The 18829-nt window shown below is 37.5% G+C and overlaps 1 protein-coding gene across 1 annotated transcript in view; it reads left to right on the top strand.

Moving 5' to 3' along the window:
• LOC119745801 (MYCBP-associated protein-like) overlaps positions 1-5451 on the top strand; it is a 114764-nt gene extending 109313 nt beyond the window's left edge. Inside the window, exon 21 of the mRNA XM_038222409.1 lies at positions 1990-5451. Within this exon, the coding sequence (XP_038078337.1) occupies positions 1990-2061 (72 nt within the window). The 3' untranslated portion in view covers positions 2062-5451. The remainder of the gene's footprint in view (positions 1-1989) is intronic.
• The last annotated feature ends 13378 nt before the right edge of the window (positions 5452-18829 follow it).

Genomic DNA, 18829 nt, shown 5'->3' with positions numbered 1-18829 from the left:
ATTGCATTGATTGTTGAAATCTAGTGTCCAAAAAATTGCCTCATTAAATATTCACGAAGTCTTAATATTAGAATAATAAACTGTACAGTAATAATAATGCATTATAATAATCTTTGAATGTTGCTTCATACTATTACCAGGTATCGCCCCATCATATTTATAATGCATTAGATATGGCAACTAGAGCTTCAAATTGCAATTCCAGTGATACCAGAAGTTAGGGTCACAGGACCTTATATTTTACATATATTTTCATCTATAACACTTCCCTGTCTATACCGGATTTGAGATCAATCAATCGGCCCATTAGTTCTGTAGTTATAGACTGTAAAAAATGAACATTCCAATTGATGTCACGTGACCCCTAATGACATCACGATGACAAAACTGTTCGGCATACATCTTCAGATGATGGTTAATGACTGTGCGCAGTTTAAAGGTGATCGTATTTTTAAAAGTTCCCAAAGTTGCCTGTAGAATAAAAACGTGTACAAAACCTATGGAAAAACTGGAAAAAGAAACTAGAAATGTTTGGAATGTTTGGTAACCACTGCCACGTAGAAGTTTCATCCAAATCGAATCTAGGCTTACATTTACACTGATGTGCATTAGAAGAAATAAAGGAAATGTTAAAAAAAAATTAAAATTCATAAAAAATCAACTACCAACCCACCAAGTCCATAACGATCAGACATACCTATATGTGTTTCAAAAAATCGCGTTTTTGATGACATCATGATGACATCACATTTTTCAAAATTTTCTTTATCTATCTATGACCTAACAAACCTATTAGAAAAAGAACTTTGAATTGAGCAAGTTCCATTGATGAGATTTGACTTAAAGGTCCAAAAATTGAATAATTCATGTAAAATCACATGATGACGTCATCATGACGTCACTGCAATTTTTGTCTATAACACATCTCGCAATACCTGCATACCGAGTTTGAACCCGATCGGACTTCCGGTTCTGTAGATATACTGGTAGGGCCTTAAAATATGCACATTTTAGATGACGTCACGTGAAACGTGATGACATTATTATGATGTCATGATTCATCCTGAATCTTCAGATGATGGTCAAAATGTTTGCCAGGTTTAAAGTCGATCGGATCTTTTTTTTTTATGTAATTTTGGTAATTAATTGGAAGAATATATTAAAAAATGTTGAAATAATAAAGAATCAGATGATGACGTCATGATGGGGTCACTTCAGATTTTGAATGCTTATATCAATATGATAATAATTATATCATAACGATCAGACACACCCTTGTACGTGAATAAAAAAATTCACGTTTTCGATGACATCATTTTGATTTGGCCTGAATCGTCAAATGGTGGTCTAAATGTGTGCCAGGTTTGAAGTCAGTCGGATGTGAAAAAAGTCCCAAAGTGCTGTGTAGAACGAAAACACATGTTATCCTATGGGAAAAAAAGTGGGGAAAAACTAGAATGAAGACAAAACCAAAGGGTGATAGCCAACAACACTGGTCGGGTTGGAAAGCTCATGTCAGCATTAATGTACAAGATGTCCCGAAAAAAAGGTAACCCAAATACAAAGGGACATCAAAGGTGTGTTTGTTTCACTTTGGCAAAGGTCACAATAAATGAATTATTTTTAAAAAAATAAGATTTTGTTTTCAAATGTGTAACAAATTTCCAGTTTGAGAACTTTTCAATAATTTGAATTTCAGTGAATTTTCCTTGAATTTCAAAGGTTTTAGCAACACTTTGTCTTTGCTGTTAATAAAGTGACATTTTTTTACACTCTTCTTGAATTGGTTATCAAAGAAGCTTATATGCTGAGGTTGATAAGATCAGATGAATGTTAAAGGACTTGATTTATGTTATGGTTGTCAAGAGTTTCTTCTCTCGTCCAAAATACATTTCAAAATACCTGCCATATACTTTAGTATACTTTATTAATTTTGCTTTTTGTTAACATTTTACCAAATTTCTTATTGCATTGTGATTTTAATGGCAGGTGTATGGCTTGTTGTCATCAACTATCGACAAAATGACAGAGCTTTTTCATGATATCCAGCCAAGAGAGTGACATCAGATGGTACAACAGACCTACCAGCACTTAGTTGTTACAGTGAACAAGGATTTACCGCTGTTACAAAGAAATGACAGTGCAAATCACCAATAAACTGGTGATTTGCGATGTCATCTCTTTGTTATGATGAGTAGGTGTTTTGGTTTAAGTTAGGGTAACATTAATAACAATTTGAAATTAAGCATTCTATTTTAAACTTAATTCTTTTTCTAATTCACAAGATTACTCCTTGATGTTGAGGTACTTTCCCACATTATCCTAAATGCTTTGACTTCCTTGAGTTTGCTGGAGTTCCAGTTTGTTCAACTGTAAACCACTTGCTCTACATTTTGTCACAGAGCTAACATACGGTACCGGCAAATCAACCATTTTGGCGAATTTTGAGATTTTGTTATTTTTGAGGTGTTTAAAGGTTGCTCCTTTATTAAAGTATTTGTGCCAAAATTCTGAATTCTTGTCTGTATTTGGAGATTCGGAGCCCCGCCTGTGGCGAATCAGTCACATTTTGACATAGTGACGAATACGGAATTTTGCTGGTAACCAGCTAATGCAAGGTGTACGTTCAAAGTACCAACGAATGTTGTTTGTCGGATTGCGGCACGGCGCACATGTGTGCGCAATCCGACAAACTGACGAATAGCATACAAACTGTGAAAAACAACTGGCTATTAGAGATTTTGTAATTTGACAAACGGACGAATACGTTTACAATCAAATAAAAACAAATCACACAACTTCTCTGATTAAATAAGTTACCTGATGGATACTACGTTTCCTATTTTATTTCGAGTGTACACAAAAACAGTAATTATCAAAACGTTAAGGATAAAATACGACGCCCAGAAAAATGTCCAACTTCAAACGCAAATTACTCGAAACAGGGTTTTCGCTTATTTGTCGGTATGTCAGCTCTACGACGAATTATTTGTGATGTAACAAATTCACATTAGCACCCACTTTTGTGCTGATTGTGAACAGTCGTGAAGTAGAAATGTTTTGCCGAATTTGTTTTGAAAGGTACCATGTTACTACTCAGCAGAGTTTTCAACAACAAAAAAATCTTAAATTTCCGCACAATTTGTTTGATGGTTACAAATTGTTAAAATTTGTATAAATGTTATTGTGAAGGGAGCTTTGAAATTTAATAAATATTGATTTTGAGTTGTACTCGTCACAGAAAATGGTACACTTTATGGATCACCTAAACTCTTATTGCAGAATATTGCAAGGTGGGCAATACTCTCGTACTCTCTGTTGCTCTCTCTATATATACATAAAATGATAAAAGAATGTAAAAAAAACAAAATTAAAACAGTGCTCACCGGATAGCGATTGCCAAGCTTTCAGTGTGATGCATCTTTATCAGGACAATTTTGGCTTGTGATGTACTGCTGGTAGAACAAATGGACAAAAATGTATCTGTAACAGAAGCTGTGTATCCCCATTGCTGGAAGAACCCGCTCATCGCTGGAGCTCTTTCTCAAACTCAACTTCCTCAATACAAATTTGGCAGAGGCGAAGGAAATGACTATTGGGGTTTGGGGATACCATCTTTGCACGTTTTGGGATATTACTGTACCTGATACATATTACTGATTGAGAGCCAAATTCTCACTGGTTCATTCACCATCACATCCCAGATGCTATTTTTGCTGTTTACCATGTGTGTGCGCGAGTGTTCACACGCAGGCATAGTAGACTACTGGTACCATAGATATAGAATAAATTATTCCATATCTATGAACTGTACGTGCGACAGCCTACTATGCAAATCGCTTCACAAATTAATCGTGGAACTGTCGCACGGGTATAGTACACACAGGAATAGTATGCATCTTGTTTTCCTTGATTCTCAAATGACTGTGAATAAGTAATATTACCTTAGAATAATGATCTAGCAACTTTTGCTGTACTGAGAACCTTCATTGTCAAATGACCAATGAGTCTTGGAATAAACATGTCAGCTCTATGGTTGTGAAGGCAAAGCGTCTGCCGTTGATAACCAAAGCTAATCCGATTATGTACTCGGATGCTATAACTGAGCAATGAAATTCATGTGCCCACTCCCCCCCCCCCCCAAAAAAATGGCCTTTTTGAAAGTTGTGTTTCTTAGAAAATTCACTCAGTATGATTGAAATGTTAAAGTATAACGGAAGAAGAAATTCTTAACTTCATGTCAGTAAAAAAATCGTTGTTATCAATGCCAAAACGTCAATACTGGTTACTGGTAAAGCTGGCCTTAAAGTCGGGAAGAAATTGTTCGAAAACATCCCAAAATCTGTGTATTTATGTCGATTTCTAGGAATTTCTCCAAGTTGTTATTTCACGAGTAGTTGGACACTTATATATCATCTAAGTATATTCTGAATTTTAGCTTAATCTGTCACGGTTGTTGCAAATGCTAGTGTTACACCTTGAACTATCTCCAAGGTCAATTTCGACAAGAATTTTTTGCCCCCAATCCATCTGCATGGTTCAGCAAAGCACCGTAGGCGCTATATGGTTGACCGATTGCGGCCCGGCAACACAATGACGAATGCATATTCATTAGCGTCACTCGATGTGACTTGGCAATTGTGATTTATCAATTAATAAATCGTGAAGGAGGCTTTTCTCCAAGTTTTTACTGCACACCATAATGGATAGGAACCTTATTAATATTCGTGAGGCTTGAAAAGATTGACAGATGTTGCAAACGCCATATGTAACAACTTTCAAAAATGCACGTAGCCAGGCCTATTTTTCCAATTTCAACGAAAAGTAATGAACATAATATCACAACGATTTTAGCACATACTTGGATCATTTTAAGGGAAATAAACCCTGACAGATGCATGAAGATGCGGTCTGCCAAACGGGAATATTAATTTTCAAAAATTTCGCCCACCTGGGTGAACATGTTTGTGTACATGTAGTTTCATTCGAAATAAAGTGTTACGTGACCTTTAGAAATCGCCCTTTGAGTCGCAACCACACGGCTGCATAATGTATGGTATAACCTCAAACACGAAGGTCATAATGCTCTATAGAAAACAATACACACTAGCTACAGGCACATTATTCCTCCATGGTATAAAGTACACAATGTATGTACAACAAGGAAAAGCTGAGCAATGAATTAAGTGTAAATCACAAATTGAGCACTCGGGCGAGTTAATCGTTATACAGAATGATCATTTAAAGTTCAGAAAGTAACATAGATAACCATAGAGAGTGATAATTATGACGAATGGGTAATTAAGAACTTATAATCTAAAAACACTCCACCGCTTTGTGGGAAAGGCACTCCATTTTGTATTATTTTGTGTTGTATTATTTTGTGTTTTGTGTTGTATTATTTTATGTAAGGTCACTTTAAAGATCAAATAAAGCATAGTTCGCACGTAACCTTATTGTCCAGCTCATCAGTTATAAAAGTTACACTCTTGAAGTCCTACAACTAGCGACAAGCATGGCCGGGATGTTGTACATTATCATGCACTGTTAAACGATTGTGCTCGTCCGCGTGTCAAAATTACCTTCACCAGCAGCGCACTGGTCATTATAATGTATGCCAGTGCGTTACTATCATTGGCTTGTGCTGGTAAACCTCTTTGTGGCCTTCAACGTCGTCGACGATAAACAGCTCAGTAATGGAAGACAAAGAAAGACAACAGACTTGAGACCTAAATTGTCGTTGTTATAATTCCAGGAATCTGTGTGTGTGTGTCTGTCTGTACATCGATTATCTCCAGAACCGGGTATCGTATGCAGTTGAACATCGGCGGATGTGTTGCTCGGGACCACAGAATGTGCAGTGTCAAGTTTGAAGTTGTTTGGACGAGCGGTTCTCGAAAAAGCTGCAAAAAAATATTATTTTCTGAGGCAAATGTGCCAGTATTATAGCCCAGACCACCATGCGCTGCCGTCTTTTTCAATTGTTTACGTCATTTTGAGCTAAAGCGCGCGTGCTCAATACTAGACTTCGCAACAATGAGAAAAGAACGGGCACATTGTAGGGCGATACCATTGTGCAGTATGAGTGAATGGCACTGCACACCATGTCTCCGTACGTGCATATACGTGATCGAGTGGTATGCACGGGCACATGCATTTTGTAGTCAACTGAGCAACCATCACTGCACTGTATGTAGGCGGTCGACTGAGCAACTCTTACTGTAGGGCGATACCATATTGTCCAGTAGGGGTAAATATCAGTGCCAGGGGATGACGACATTGTGTGCGTTTAATTTGCGAGTGTGCGTTTCACACCATTGAATAATGTGCGTTGTTTGCACAAGCTGCAGTTCTCAACTGCCCCTTCCGAACAGGCACATTTACGACTGGCCCTGCACTAGTTAGGTCAATTAAGATTTTAAATAATTGTTTGAAAGTATAGCCTCATCAGGTTGTAGGTATTGATATATTTATTCATTTTCACACACAAAAAAACCAACAAATTTCGAAAAACGATTTTCATGATATTCGCCCCTCTGTGAAAACAGTGACGATATGTGCATAAAGCAGTTAAGAATGGGAGAATTACTTCTTTCTTTAGAAAAAAACTTATTTCATGCATCTAAATTTATTAATTTTATATACACATACATACTTTCTTTAGAAAAGAAAAATATTTTATGCATTTTATTTATTAACTGTATATACATATACATGTATGCATATAAAATTGGATCCCTAGTTTTCTTTTTCATTATTATCCGTTAATTTTAAAATAAATCAACCCCTTTCTTTACTTCATTCATTCATTTTAATTGCCAACAAAAACAATACATGATACGTCGTACGTCCTACTCGCGTTGGAGTTATTAATCTGCGAACAATCGAACGTCGCTGGCATCAAGGCTACGGCTATATGGTTGCAGACCAGTAAATAAACGTCCATAGACCCCAATGGTAAATGCTCCCACTTCAGAAATTCGGGAAAAATACTCACAACTCTCAAAGGTGTTCGAAACACACATCAAATTAAAGCTTATTTCATCATCTTTCATTTTCTGTTCAATTTTTTTGCGGGGGGGGGGGGGGGGTTCAACTGATGACTTTTAGGAGAAATTTCCATCAGAAGATGATCACCCCTGAAAATAGTCCTGAAGCCCATCACCATTTTGAAAAACGATGCCTACACTCCATTGCAAAATAGAGCGCTTTAAGGGCCCCAATTTCATCCTAATTGAACTGAACTACAAGCTCACAGTCCAGTGCACGGCTTCCACCCATATTTTGTTACAAACCCTCAAGTTCATGGCCCACAGCATGCTCACATACTGAAGATTTTGAGGGCATGCAAATCGTGATTTGGCCGGCGTAGACAATTTCGGACCGATTTACTGGTCTGCAACTTATAAAGAAGCGAGGTTTTGAAAAATTCCCCCAATCCACTTGTACAGCACGAGGAAGGATGGATGACTCATATTTCATCAAATAATTGCGAGAAAAAAATCTCTGACTGCGATTTCTGGCCTGAAAACAAGCCCTCTGTTTGCGGCTGCCTTGCTGTAGGGCGCCCCCAACGGGAGTTAATTGAGTTTTTGCTCGTTCCAACCCCAAATTACCCCCCCCCCCCCCCTTGTTCGCTCGAAATTGCTGTGATCGGACGACGGTCCATCGGTCCCATTCAGATTTTGGGCGCATTTGTTGGGGAACCGCCATTGGTGACCCCTTTTGAAACGCTGCCCCCCCCCCCCCCGAAAAAAAACACTGTCGTGGAATGTAAAGCGCAGGCGAACACATTTGACAACAATCGATGGAAGGCGCCATTTTGAAATTAAAGGTTGCAGACCAGTAAATAAACTTCCATAGACCCCAATGGTAAATGCTCCCACTTCAGAAATTCGGGAAAAATATTCACAACTCTCCAAGGTGTTCGAAACACACATCAAATCGAGCTTATTCATCATCTTTCATTTTCTGTTCAATTTTTTTGCGGGGGGGGGGGGTCAACTGATGACTTTTAGGAGAAATTTCCATCCGAAGATGATCACCCCTGAAAATAGTCCTGAAGCCCATCACCATTTTGAAAAACGATGCCTACACTCCATTGCAAAATAGAGCGCTTTAAGGGCCCCAATTTCATCCTAATTGAACTGAACTACAAGCTCACAGTCCTGTGCACGGCTTCCACCCATATTTTGTTACAAACCCTCAAGTTCATGGCCCACAGCATGCTCACATACTGAAGATTTTGAGGGCATGCAAATCGTGATTTGGCCGGCGTCAAAGGCGGATCCAGAACACAATTTTAGGGGGCGCCCCCCCCCAAAAAAAATTTGGTCCCCCCCCCCCCAAAAAAAAGTGGGTCAAAAAAAAATTTGGATTCTAGATGCTCTGTGGTGCGATCTGAGGCAATTTCTGACCACTTTAACCAATGTTTTTTTGAGGAAAAGATGGTGGTGTACTCATTAGCTGCCTTTATTGCGATGTTACATAAAAAAAAAAAAAATGGTTTCATTTGGGGGAGGGCATGGCCCCCTTTGGCCCCCCCCCCCCCGGATCCGCCCTTGGCCGGCGTAGGCAATTTCGGACCTGGATAGCAAACTTTCTTCCTGTTTCCTGATTTGATACCGCAATTTGCTAGTAATGGATATATATCGTGTAGTTGGTGTTGTGTATTCCAACGTGCATTACGTGTTTTCACGATTATTGTAATTATAACGTCCACGCCTTCTCAAAAATACTACTTTCCTTTCAAGTTTGCTCATATTAATATGAAATGTGATACTGCATATTGGCGGGCCAGATTGTAACATTTTGCTTTAAAAAAATTCGTGTTTTCATAACTCACGGCGCGACGAATTTATGCTGTTTTTACCCCAGACACTGCATTCAAAAACAACGCTAATGTTGCGCACACACAGGCACCAGACTATTTCGCGTACTTCTCGACATCCTGGGGACGAGGTTGTGTGTTATGGGCTTGCCCAGGTTTTTCCCACGACATCCATATGGGTTAACCATTTTTTGGCCCATATGGGCTTGCCTAGGTTTTTCCCATATGACACCCATATGGGAAAGCCCCCCACAGGGGATAACCCTTATGGGTCCCTTATGGGTAATTAATCAGGGCTAAGATTGTGATTGGTCAATTTCGATGCCGCGTTTTTGTAATACAAGAGTCCGTGGGCCGAGAGGCCGAAAACGCTTTAGTTTTCGAGATAGGCGATCTAGTCCGCCGAATTTAATAAAACTTCCCCGACATGTATAGGCTATGATGTACCATATCCCCAAAACTTTGTTCCCCGATCCACAGAAAATCTTGGATACTAAAAACGCCAGAAATTCTGTATGAGAAAAAAAGAAAGAAACAGCGCCCTCTATTGACACAGTCAGAAACCTTTTCGCACACAATGAGTGCTTGCCAGATACTTCTTTCAAGTTTCATATTACATGCATAATCTAGATTTTTGTTATTTTTTCTCATCAGGATGCCAAACCCTTTTCATTACAGTTGGTCCAACTTGAAATGATCAAGTTTTAATATCGAATATCGGATTAACAACATAAAAATATAGTTTAACCGTACCCTAGAGAATTTAAGGGTGACATCTTTCAGTTCTGCTCCCACATTTTCTTTTTGCTGGAGGGGGAGATTTGTCTACAAGAAAAATGACCATAAATGAACTTTTTTTAAACAGACTTTCCTCCCTTTTCAATAGCAGTGAGGCAGAATTGGAAAAAGGGATAATATACATGTAACAGATAAGTTGAAGCGTCTTATTACAAAACCACTTAAAAATGACATCTCAAGTTCTCATACATGTACTTGTGGTTTTTTTTATTGCAATTTTATAAAATAAAATAAAAAGACTCATACAAATAAAAAACGGCAATAACTGCAAATACTGTTTGGTTCTTTTTATATACATTCCAGGCACGATGTGGCATGGTGTGACCAAAAGAAATTAAATTTTAAATATAATATAATTTTATTTTATTTAAGTCAGGCTATTTATTATTTATTTATTGTTTTTTGGATTGTTGTTGTTGTTGTTGTTGTTGTTTTTTTTTTTTGCTTCGCTTCCACATCAGCGGGATCATGGAAAAGCAATTTGACACGCACCACTTTACTTGTGAAGTAGATTTCTCAGCTCCAATTTGTATGCTGTCTGTCATCATGTTAAACCTCTTGTCTCAACGAACGCGTCGGGTCGGGGACTTCAGGCTCAAGGGTTAACAATAATTATATCAAATGGCGACTGCTGAAAGTGGTACATCAGTCTTAATTAGGGTTTCCTCGTTGTCACACTACATCGTGCCAATCAAAATAGTTGAGCGTGACAGTTCCCGTGAGAGAAATTCTTCAAGCTGCGAGTTTTACTGCGATCCACGACGTCTTTCAAAGAGTCTAGGTGTGTTAAACTCCGCCCCGATTCAATGACATACGACTAGTGCCGTTTGTGGTGACTAATGTCTTCCAGAAGGCGGTCAATGGGCCTCAATATTTAAGCGTCTCTGTGACAGGCTTAATTATCCACCCATGATGTATGTTGAACTTGTGCTTGAGATAAATACTGGTAGTGACTTGTCGTTGTGGTGATTCTGCATATACGGTTCTCGATTGAATGAGTGGAGTCGAGAATGTGTCGTATTTTCTAAAACTGATTCCGTGAAGTGAGATTGTCTGATCTCGGTGAGCACACATTTTAACCGATGCCTTTATTTCTGCACTGAACAATCCTCATGACTGTCTGGAGTTTAATTACTGGGGAAAAACACACACACAAAAAAACCAACAAATTAACCAACCCTATAACCCAACACAACCTTTCACGTAACAGTTTCAATTTTCCTTACACGTAGCAGTTTCAATTTTGACATTGCTTCATTTATGCGACGACGTTAGGATTGACGACAAAAAGCCTCATTAAGTGAATTATGACAATTGTGAAGTCGAAGTTGGTGGTCTTCTAAAGGAGTCAGGAAACTCGTTGGGATTCTTCAATGTCTCGTCCGCACGGTGGATCTTTACCCTTTCATCTGGAATAAATCCGTTTGTTCGTTTGGAGAAAACGATGAGTACCAACATAAAGAAATCTTTTCTTATCCGCGACATCTTGGCGGACGGTTCACCAGCGAATCGGCATTTTCATGAAAAGGCGTTATTCTTACATGACCAAGGTATGATTTCTCACGAAGGTACATATATTTGATTGTTTTAATTTCTATTGTTATGTTTGTAAACTGTTTGTTGTTGGTAGATTGGGTTCTTGCGTTTGTAGTATAGATAAAACGTTCATGTTTTGCTTATTTTGGGGTTTTTTTTCTATGCTGTGGTCTTTGTTCTTTATTATGTTTGTTCATTCGTTCGTGTTGGAGTTCAGTTATTTCATTACACGTCTTCTATGCAAGGATGCTCTGATTTCGTCCCACAACATGTTGGGTAAAGATGTACTGTCCGTGTGGGTTTTTTTTTTCCTAAGTTTTTTCCCAAAATATTTTTTTTAAAATAAATACAGGTAAATTGTTATTTTCCAGTAATACAAATGTAACTAACTTTTGAATGAAATGTTCGTTTAGAATAATTACTGTAGGCCTATCTATTTCGAATTATTTGCGCTTAGGCATACAGTCATTCTGTTAGGGTAGCCAACTTTGCGCCTTCTAAGAAGGCTCGATAACGTAGGGACCGGAACCAGTCGAGGACGAACCTGTTAGTGCGTAAAAGCAAACTACAATAAAAGCATTTTTTAGATGGTTGCAGAAGCCGAAAACTGTAAAAAAAAAAATTAAAAAAAAGCGGGAAAGTTGAAAATATGTTAATAGAAAAGGAATCATGGAGAGCACGCAGAACACATCTTTAATAAGAGAATAATAACATATAGTGGAGCAGTTTTAAATTATTATGGCCCGAGCCGAAGGCAAACACTTCAAAAAAAGTAGAACAATTTACAAAACAAATATCAAGAACATACAAAATAAAAATAAAAAAATTTACGTTACTGTCCATTTTGGGGCCGTTTCTATGAACGGAGGTGTGATTGCCAATATCAATTCATCAATAAATAAATCAAAGTTAAATAAAAATAAAACTAGAGATTCGCGTTTGGTGAGTTACACAAACGCAGAGTGATCGGGAAGACAACTATTTCATTAGACATATTTTTGTCAGAACAGAAAAAGGATCACAAAATTGTCCAGTACCTTTGCTTTGTTTTGACACAAAAAAAATGCATCTTTTCGGGAATGATAAATGTCAGTACACTATTCATTCGATGGAATTTGCGTCGGGATGATGTAAATTCATTATTGGGTTTTGCCCTTCACCAACGTATTTTAAAAACACTTTATACTCAGTGTTGTCCCGAGTAATTGTGGAAAAAAATCACTCGGGTGGGACTCGAACCCACGACCTCCTGCTTATTAGTGCAGACGTCAGCACTATTAAACTCGTAATTTGAAACATACGACGTCATCATTATGTCAGAGTAATTATCAGTAGTGTGCACCGTTTAGAAGAAAACCCACGGAGAATTATCGGTCAGAAAAAAATAAAACAAATATAACGATTTAAAAAAAGGCGATCGGGCCATACCCAATTACCCAACTAGAGATTCGCGTTTGTTGGGTTACAAATGCAGAGTGATCGGGCAGACAACTTTTTCATTAGACGCTGCCAAGTTTAAGTGTCAAAATATAAAAAGGATCACGAAATTCATCCTTTCCAGTACAAACGTTTGTTTTGTTTTGAAAAAAAATGCATATTTTTGGGTATGATAAATGTCAGTATACATTAATGTATACAAGTTATTTCCGGTTTGATGACGTCATCAGTCAAAAAGGGGAAGTGAATACTGATTTAGTTCAGAGAGGATACATGTCCATCATGAAGTAAAAAGAACTTATGAAAATATGGAAATTATAAGTATATGTATTAAATAACACCTAACTCCCGGTGTGATAACGTCACAACGTTTGGAAGCCAAAGGCAACACTGTACCGGTATTTGGGCTACTAATATGGTAATGAGACACGGATCAAATGGTGGATATAAATTTTAAAATATGATCATTTTCAAATTCTCCCTACAGTAACTTCAGTCTGATGACGTCATGATTATGAAACCTTATAAAGTCATTTGCGGTTGTCCAAAGACTATATGGGGCAATTTGATTTAAAAATTCAAACTCTTTCTGATGTACCGCTAGGGGCGCCCTTTCGGATATGACGTCATCATGTTGTTTTGTGTGGTTGGCATTCCTCATTTCATAACTTGTTTGGCTGTAGTAAAATGCTTTTGTTTTCGAGTTATATGTTCAGGTTTCAGTTTTTAGGCTCATTTCTTTTTTTTTTAAATTGAGGCTCAATTCTATATTTTGAATTCACCTAACTTTGACCTTCCGGTAACCCCGGATGGAAAGGTCAGACAACTTTGACTTTGGCATTTAAAGATGTTTATTAAGGTATGTTTAATCAGATCACAAAGTATGAACGTGATCACACATTGTAGTTCATGAGTTATAAATGACAGAGAATTGTCATATTTTGAACAAAAATCGCTTGTAATTTGATATCGGATGACGTCAGAGTAATATGCACCGCTCGGGATCAGGGTCGGTATAATGTTCAAAGTTAAAGTTTATTCCATATTAGAGAAAAAACGAAACAGAGAAAGAAAGATTAATATGTACCATTTCAAAACAGTGATCGGGTTGTGTCACTCAACTAGAGGTTTGCGCTTGTCTTTGTAACACACGTAGGGTGATTAGGCGCTGAAGTATTTTATTTGACATTGTCTAACTCAGTTGTAAATATGTTATGCAAAACAACAGGTAAATGTATGAAATTATTTTAGCAATACAGTATAATACAACTCATAAAATAAAATAAAAGCATATATGCGATTAATGCATGGTTGTTAAGCAACCGTTGTAAATATTGAACAACTATTACCACTATATGCATGTACAGTGTGACAAGACATCGCTAAAGGCGTGACTCAGGTGAATAAAGTGAACGCAAAGAATTTTGACATTTCTTGTTATATCAAGAAAATATATTGCTATATTTGCTGATTACGGGAGGGGCGAAAAACCCGCCAAAAACTTTTCGGAGAAAACACAGAAAAATTCCCCTCCGGCCCCTTATTGTTATGGCAACCAACTTTGCTAACATCATAGATCAGCACAGCTTTAGATTTGTATAGTCAGTGAAGGCAGCAAAAAGTACTCGCATATTTGCAGAAATATTACTGACTGAACGTTATAATATATGTCGTTTCGGTTTGCGGTAACACCATGTGGTAATAACTACTGTCGCTCAGTAGATATTTAGTTCTGATAAGAACAGTCCTGTTTAGTTCTGAAAAAAAATTGTCATGCTTATTGTGCACTTTCGCTCAGTAGATTTTAGTTCTGATAAGAACAGTCCTGCTTAGTTCTAAAAGAACTTGTTTTGGTCTCAACGTTACGACCAGCCTGCTCTATAGTCAACATTTTATATAGTTCAGATTTGAATGAGGTCAGAGAAGTCGTGGTTCTCAACTGTAGGCTACAAATTATTACGATGGCTCGTATTCGCCAATTCGTTGCGCACCTGTCTTTAACTTACGGCGATATATCGCCGTACTATTGCGTTATATCGCCGTACTATTGCGTTATATCGCCGTGTTTTATTGGGTTATATCCCCGTGTTTTATTGCGTTATATCGCCGTATTATATTCAGTTCATTTCAGTTCAGTTCACATTTATTTCCATTCTGCACGGCACAATTAAAAGAAATAACAATAAGGAAATATACAATTGCCGGTGTCATATATGAAAATCGGACTCGTATGAAAATCGGACCCTTTTTCCCATTTATTGGTTAAACCCTCTCACGTAACCGGTCCCTCTCCAGATTATGCATGCGCAATACCACCAATGAGTCCGTACTACTTCGTGCTACACCGGCACATACATGGGGGCATATTCTATAAGCCGAAGCTTGTATATAGAGATGCCTTTAAATAATAACTAAAAAAAAAGGGGGTACTGCGTCCTTAAATCCCCGAAAATTTCATGTTCAGTTTTGGATTGTTTACTTATCCAATTTCAAACATCTGTTTGAAAGGAAACCAACCTAATGTCTTAACGTTCCCGAGAAAAGACGAAAAAACAACAACAACGATAGTTTACATCGGACACGACGGAGTATGATACGTGTTTCCTGTCGTTTTCATACAATGTACGATACACGTTGTGTGTGTCTAGCATTATGTGCGTACACAGCTGTGTGCTCGCGAACAGTGCGCGGTGACCAAACACCAATGCACAATATGTGATTTCTTACACCTCCGCAAAAGGCGAACCCTTACGGCTGGAATCACAACTAGCACGAACAGCCCATAGAGCTATATTTAATATAGCTCTATGGAACAGCCCGACTTCTTGGGGTCGTAAGTGGACCCCGAAAGTCGTTCTCGCACAATAACACAAGAATACTACAAAAGCGCCCAGTTTTTAAAGGATAGTTGTGTGGATGTTTATATCCTACTTTTAAATGTTCTTTCCGATTAACATCATTTCATTCAAAACGCGTTTTGTAGCCAAATTAGGCGTATTTTAGGACGCAGTGTCCCTTTAAAGAAATACTGAGTGAAATGATGAGACATACAAAATTAATCAGACAGACACAACAGAAAAACAAATATACAGAATGACCAAATTGACGGATGAGACAAAACAAACTGATTACATGGACATGACATTAAACACCGTCTGGTAAGGAACAATGTACATATTGCTGACGAAATTAATGAACAACAAAGATAAACATAGTAAACAAGAAAGAGAAAAACAATTTTAGAACTGGCCATAAATCTAAGGTTCGGTAGAGAAAAAGCAGTAAGAACATTGAAGCTAAGCCACATAGTGAGAGATGAGGATGAGGCGTTATATCGCCGTACTATTGCGCTGCATCGCCGAACTATAGGCCCAGTCCTATGAAATTCAATAAAATACAAACAAACAACCCAGTATCTAAGTCCGGGGGTTGACCACGGAATCGTGCATTAGGGTCCACACAAAATATTTTTGCATTTTCTTGTCATTTGAACTTTAAAGATCAATATTCCGGCGGGTGTCACCAATGCACCCTTGTCTTTTTGTTTAAATCAATTAATATACCAATTAGCTAACGACATTATGTGAAATGCAAGTTTTATTTATGATCTCGTCCAATCTTACCAATCAAGGTGTCTATACCATGTTTGGGGTCCAAATAATTTATTAAGGCCATTTTTACAACCATAATTCGTGTATTTTATGTATAATAATGCAAATTATCATCCTCCATTATCAAAAATATTAACGTCTATCTATATCTCCGCAGGACTTTGTCCGATCTTATCAAACAAGTAGACCCATGTGTTTTAGGAATTTATTGAAGCCATTCCTGCAATGATAATGTAAATATCTTTTACATGAAGAAGTATCCGTCATTGTCAGAAATAGAATTTAAATTCTATCGATCAGCAGGAATTTGCTCAATAATATCAAATGAGGTGTCGAGCTAGACCCATATTTTCAGCGTCACTGATTTAATTGAAGCTACATACTGGAATTGTTATTTTATACAAATATACGCAGATTAGCTGTAATAATGCAGTGTTTTCTGAATATCTCGATCTATTATTGTAGAGACACACAATTATTAACCTACACTGCCAAACAGACCTTTCTTCACACGTACAAACAGGTTAACCTACATACGAACGTTAATAAAATAAAACTAATGTAATAAAAGTGTCCTTCTGTTTTAAAATTAAAGTAACTGTCCGTCATTATTTTGACATGGTTTTGTTGGGGCGGGGGTTGCTGGACAAAAGGTAGTTCTAACTGGTCTATTTTTAAAATTCTGATCTCCAGAAAACATCGATATTTAAAGTATATTTTGTGTGGAAATATGGTTTAGGGAATTGTTTTCACAAGGGCTCTAACGGATTTATAAGGGATTATGGGATTGTCTTTCCTAAGAATCATGTGCCCTCAGTTTCAAAACACAACAGACACAACAAAACACCATTTTTTACAACAAACTAATAATTAAGTATATGCCTAATGTGAAACATTTGCAACTTATTTAGGTTTCCTTGCCAATTTGAACCACCACCCTAAATGAAAATGTTTACCAGTTCCCCATCAGATTCAATTTTGTTTTGAACAGAGATTGCATTGTTGATGTAAGGCATCACTTATTTAATAACTGATGCCTTATACCAACAATCGCTCTTTAAAACTCTATTTTGATCTGAATTAGAGAAAAATCTCCTATGAAACTGACCGAAATTCATCAAATTTGGCCAAAAACTAATAATCTTCACTATTCATTATTTTAATAAAAAAAAGGTGCTTTCATATGGCATTGGCCAAGGGTGAACTTATTGGGATATTTGGGGGTGTCGCCTGGGGGAAATCCCAATGAAACCGTCAAACAATTAATACCATTGACGCTAAAACTAAACGATGAATCTAGACACCTGCGTTAATATATAGGTTAGGACGATATCCTGCATATGGGTCATTCCATGTCAGACCAACGCACTTTTTTACCTTATGTTTTCCGATTTTGATAAAAATTGCTGTGCTTGTAGGTCCTGATGAGCAATGAATGCACACCAATTTTTAGCCCGATCCGACCTACCATGTGGCCAGGGCAGAAACCACAAAAACGGACATTTTTTAGAGTAAAATACCACCCTTTTGGTAGAAATATGTCAAAACCGTGTCAATTTTCATTGAACATATGCAAATGTGGTATAAATATAATAAGAATTGCATGCTCAAATCAACTCTTTTGTCAAAATTAAAGTTTGTGAAAAGGAGGTCACGTGACCTTAAATATGTTATCGTGACATTTGACCCAATTTATGTAATAATGTATTATTCCGAAAATCAACGAAATGAAAATGACTTGATAGAACATGTCTTCCTCTATCAGAATCTACTAAAAATCAATTGGGGTCTTCAAAATTTACAACTTGATGACTATTTTTGTACAGTTGGTGGGTTACAAATGAGTCAATTTATAGACTTTACATTTGAAATCCACCCACACAACTTATTATTCTGTTTGTAAAGGTACTTAAATTAATCTTGGTATGGGAATTTCTCATGTTTAGGGCTGATGAGGTATAACCAGTCTCATAATATAAATTATCAGCAGTGGCGCACCCAGGATTTTCCTTTTTTGGTTTTGGAATTGGTTTTGCTCATCAGGACCTACAAGCACAGCAATTTTTTATCAAAATCGGAAGACATGAGGTAAAAAGTGCGTTGGTCTGACATGGAATGACCCATATGTATTTAGAAAAATAGCCAAATCGGAGTCAAATGACTCGTCAAACAAAATGGCCCCTTACTCTTAAGTCGACTATAATGTGGAGTAATCACGACTCCCCTCCCAGAGTCGTTGTGTCAAATGACTCGACAAACAGATTTAATGGCCCCTTACTTTTATCAAGAGTAAAGTGGACTATAATAAAGAGTCAATTTGACTCCCCTCCAAGAGTCGTTGGTGGCCGGCTTCGCGAAGTTTCTTTTTTGTTGTTGATGGCGCGTAAAGCGTTGCTACCGTAGTCTGGTCACTAACTCTCCTACATTAAGGCTGGTCTCCAGCCTACATAGTTATGCTGGACGCAATCTTGTCACTCTTGTTGCTTGCATGCTATGCTTGGTCGGTGGAGTCAAGCTCTGAAAAGTTTTGTAAGTTAAGTTTCACAGTAATCATTACAAATCACGAGTAACCAGATAAAGTATTCGGCACGGCGCCTCCTTTTTTTCACATCTTGAA

Source organism: Patiria miniata, unplaced genomic scaffold (genome assembly GCF_015706575.1).
Source record: "Patiria miniata isolate m_02_andy unplaced genomic scaffold, ASM1570657v1 HiC_scaffold_7, whole genome shotgun sequence".
Taxonomy (NCBI): domain Eukaryota; kingdom Metazoa; phylum Echinodermata; class Asteroidea; order Valvatida; family Asterinidae; genus Patiria; species Patiria miniata.
Note: the sequence above shows the minus strand (reverse complement) of the source record. Positions and strands in the feature narration are given on the sequence as shown.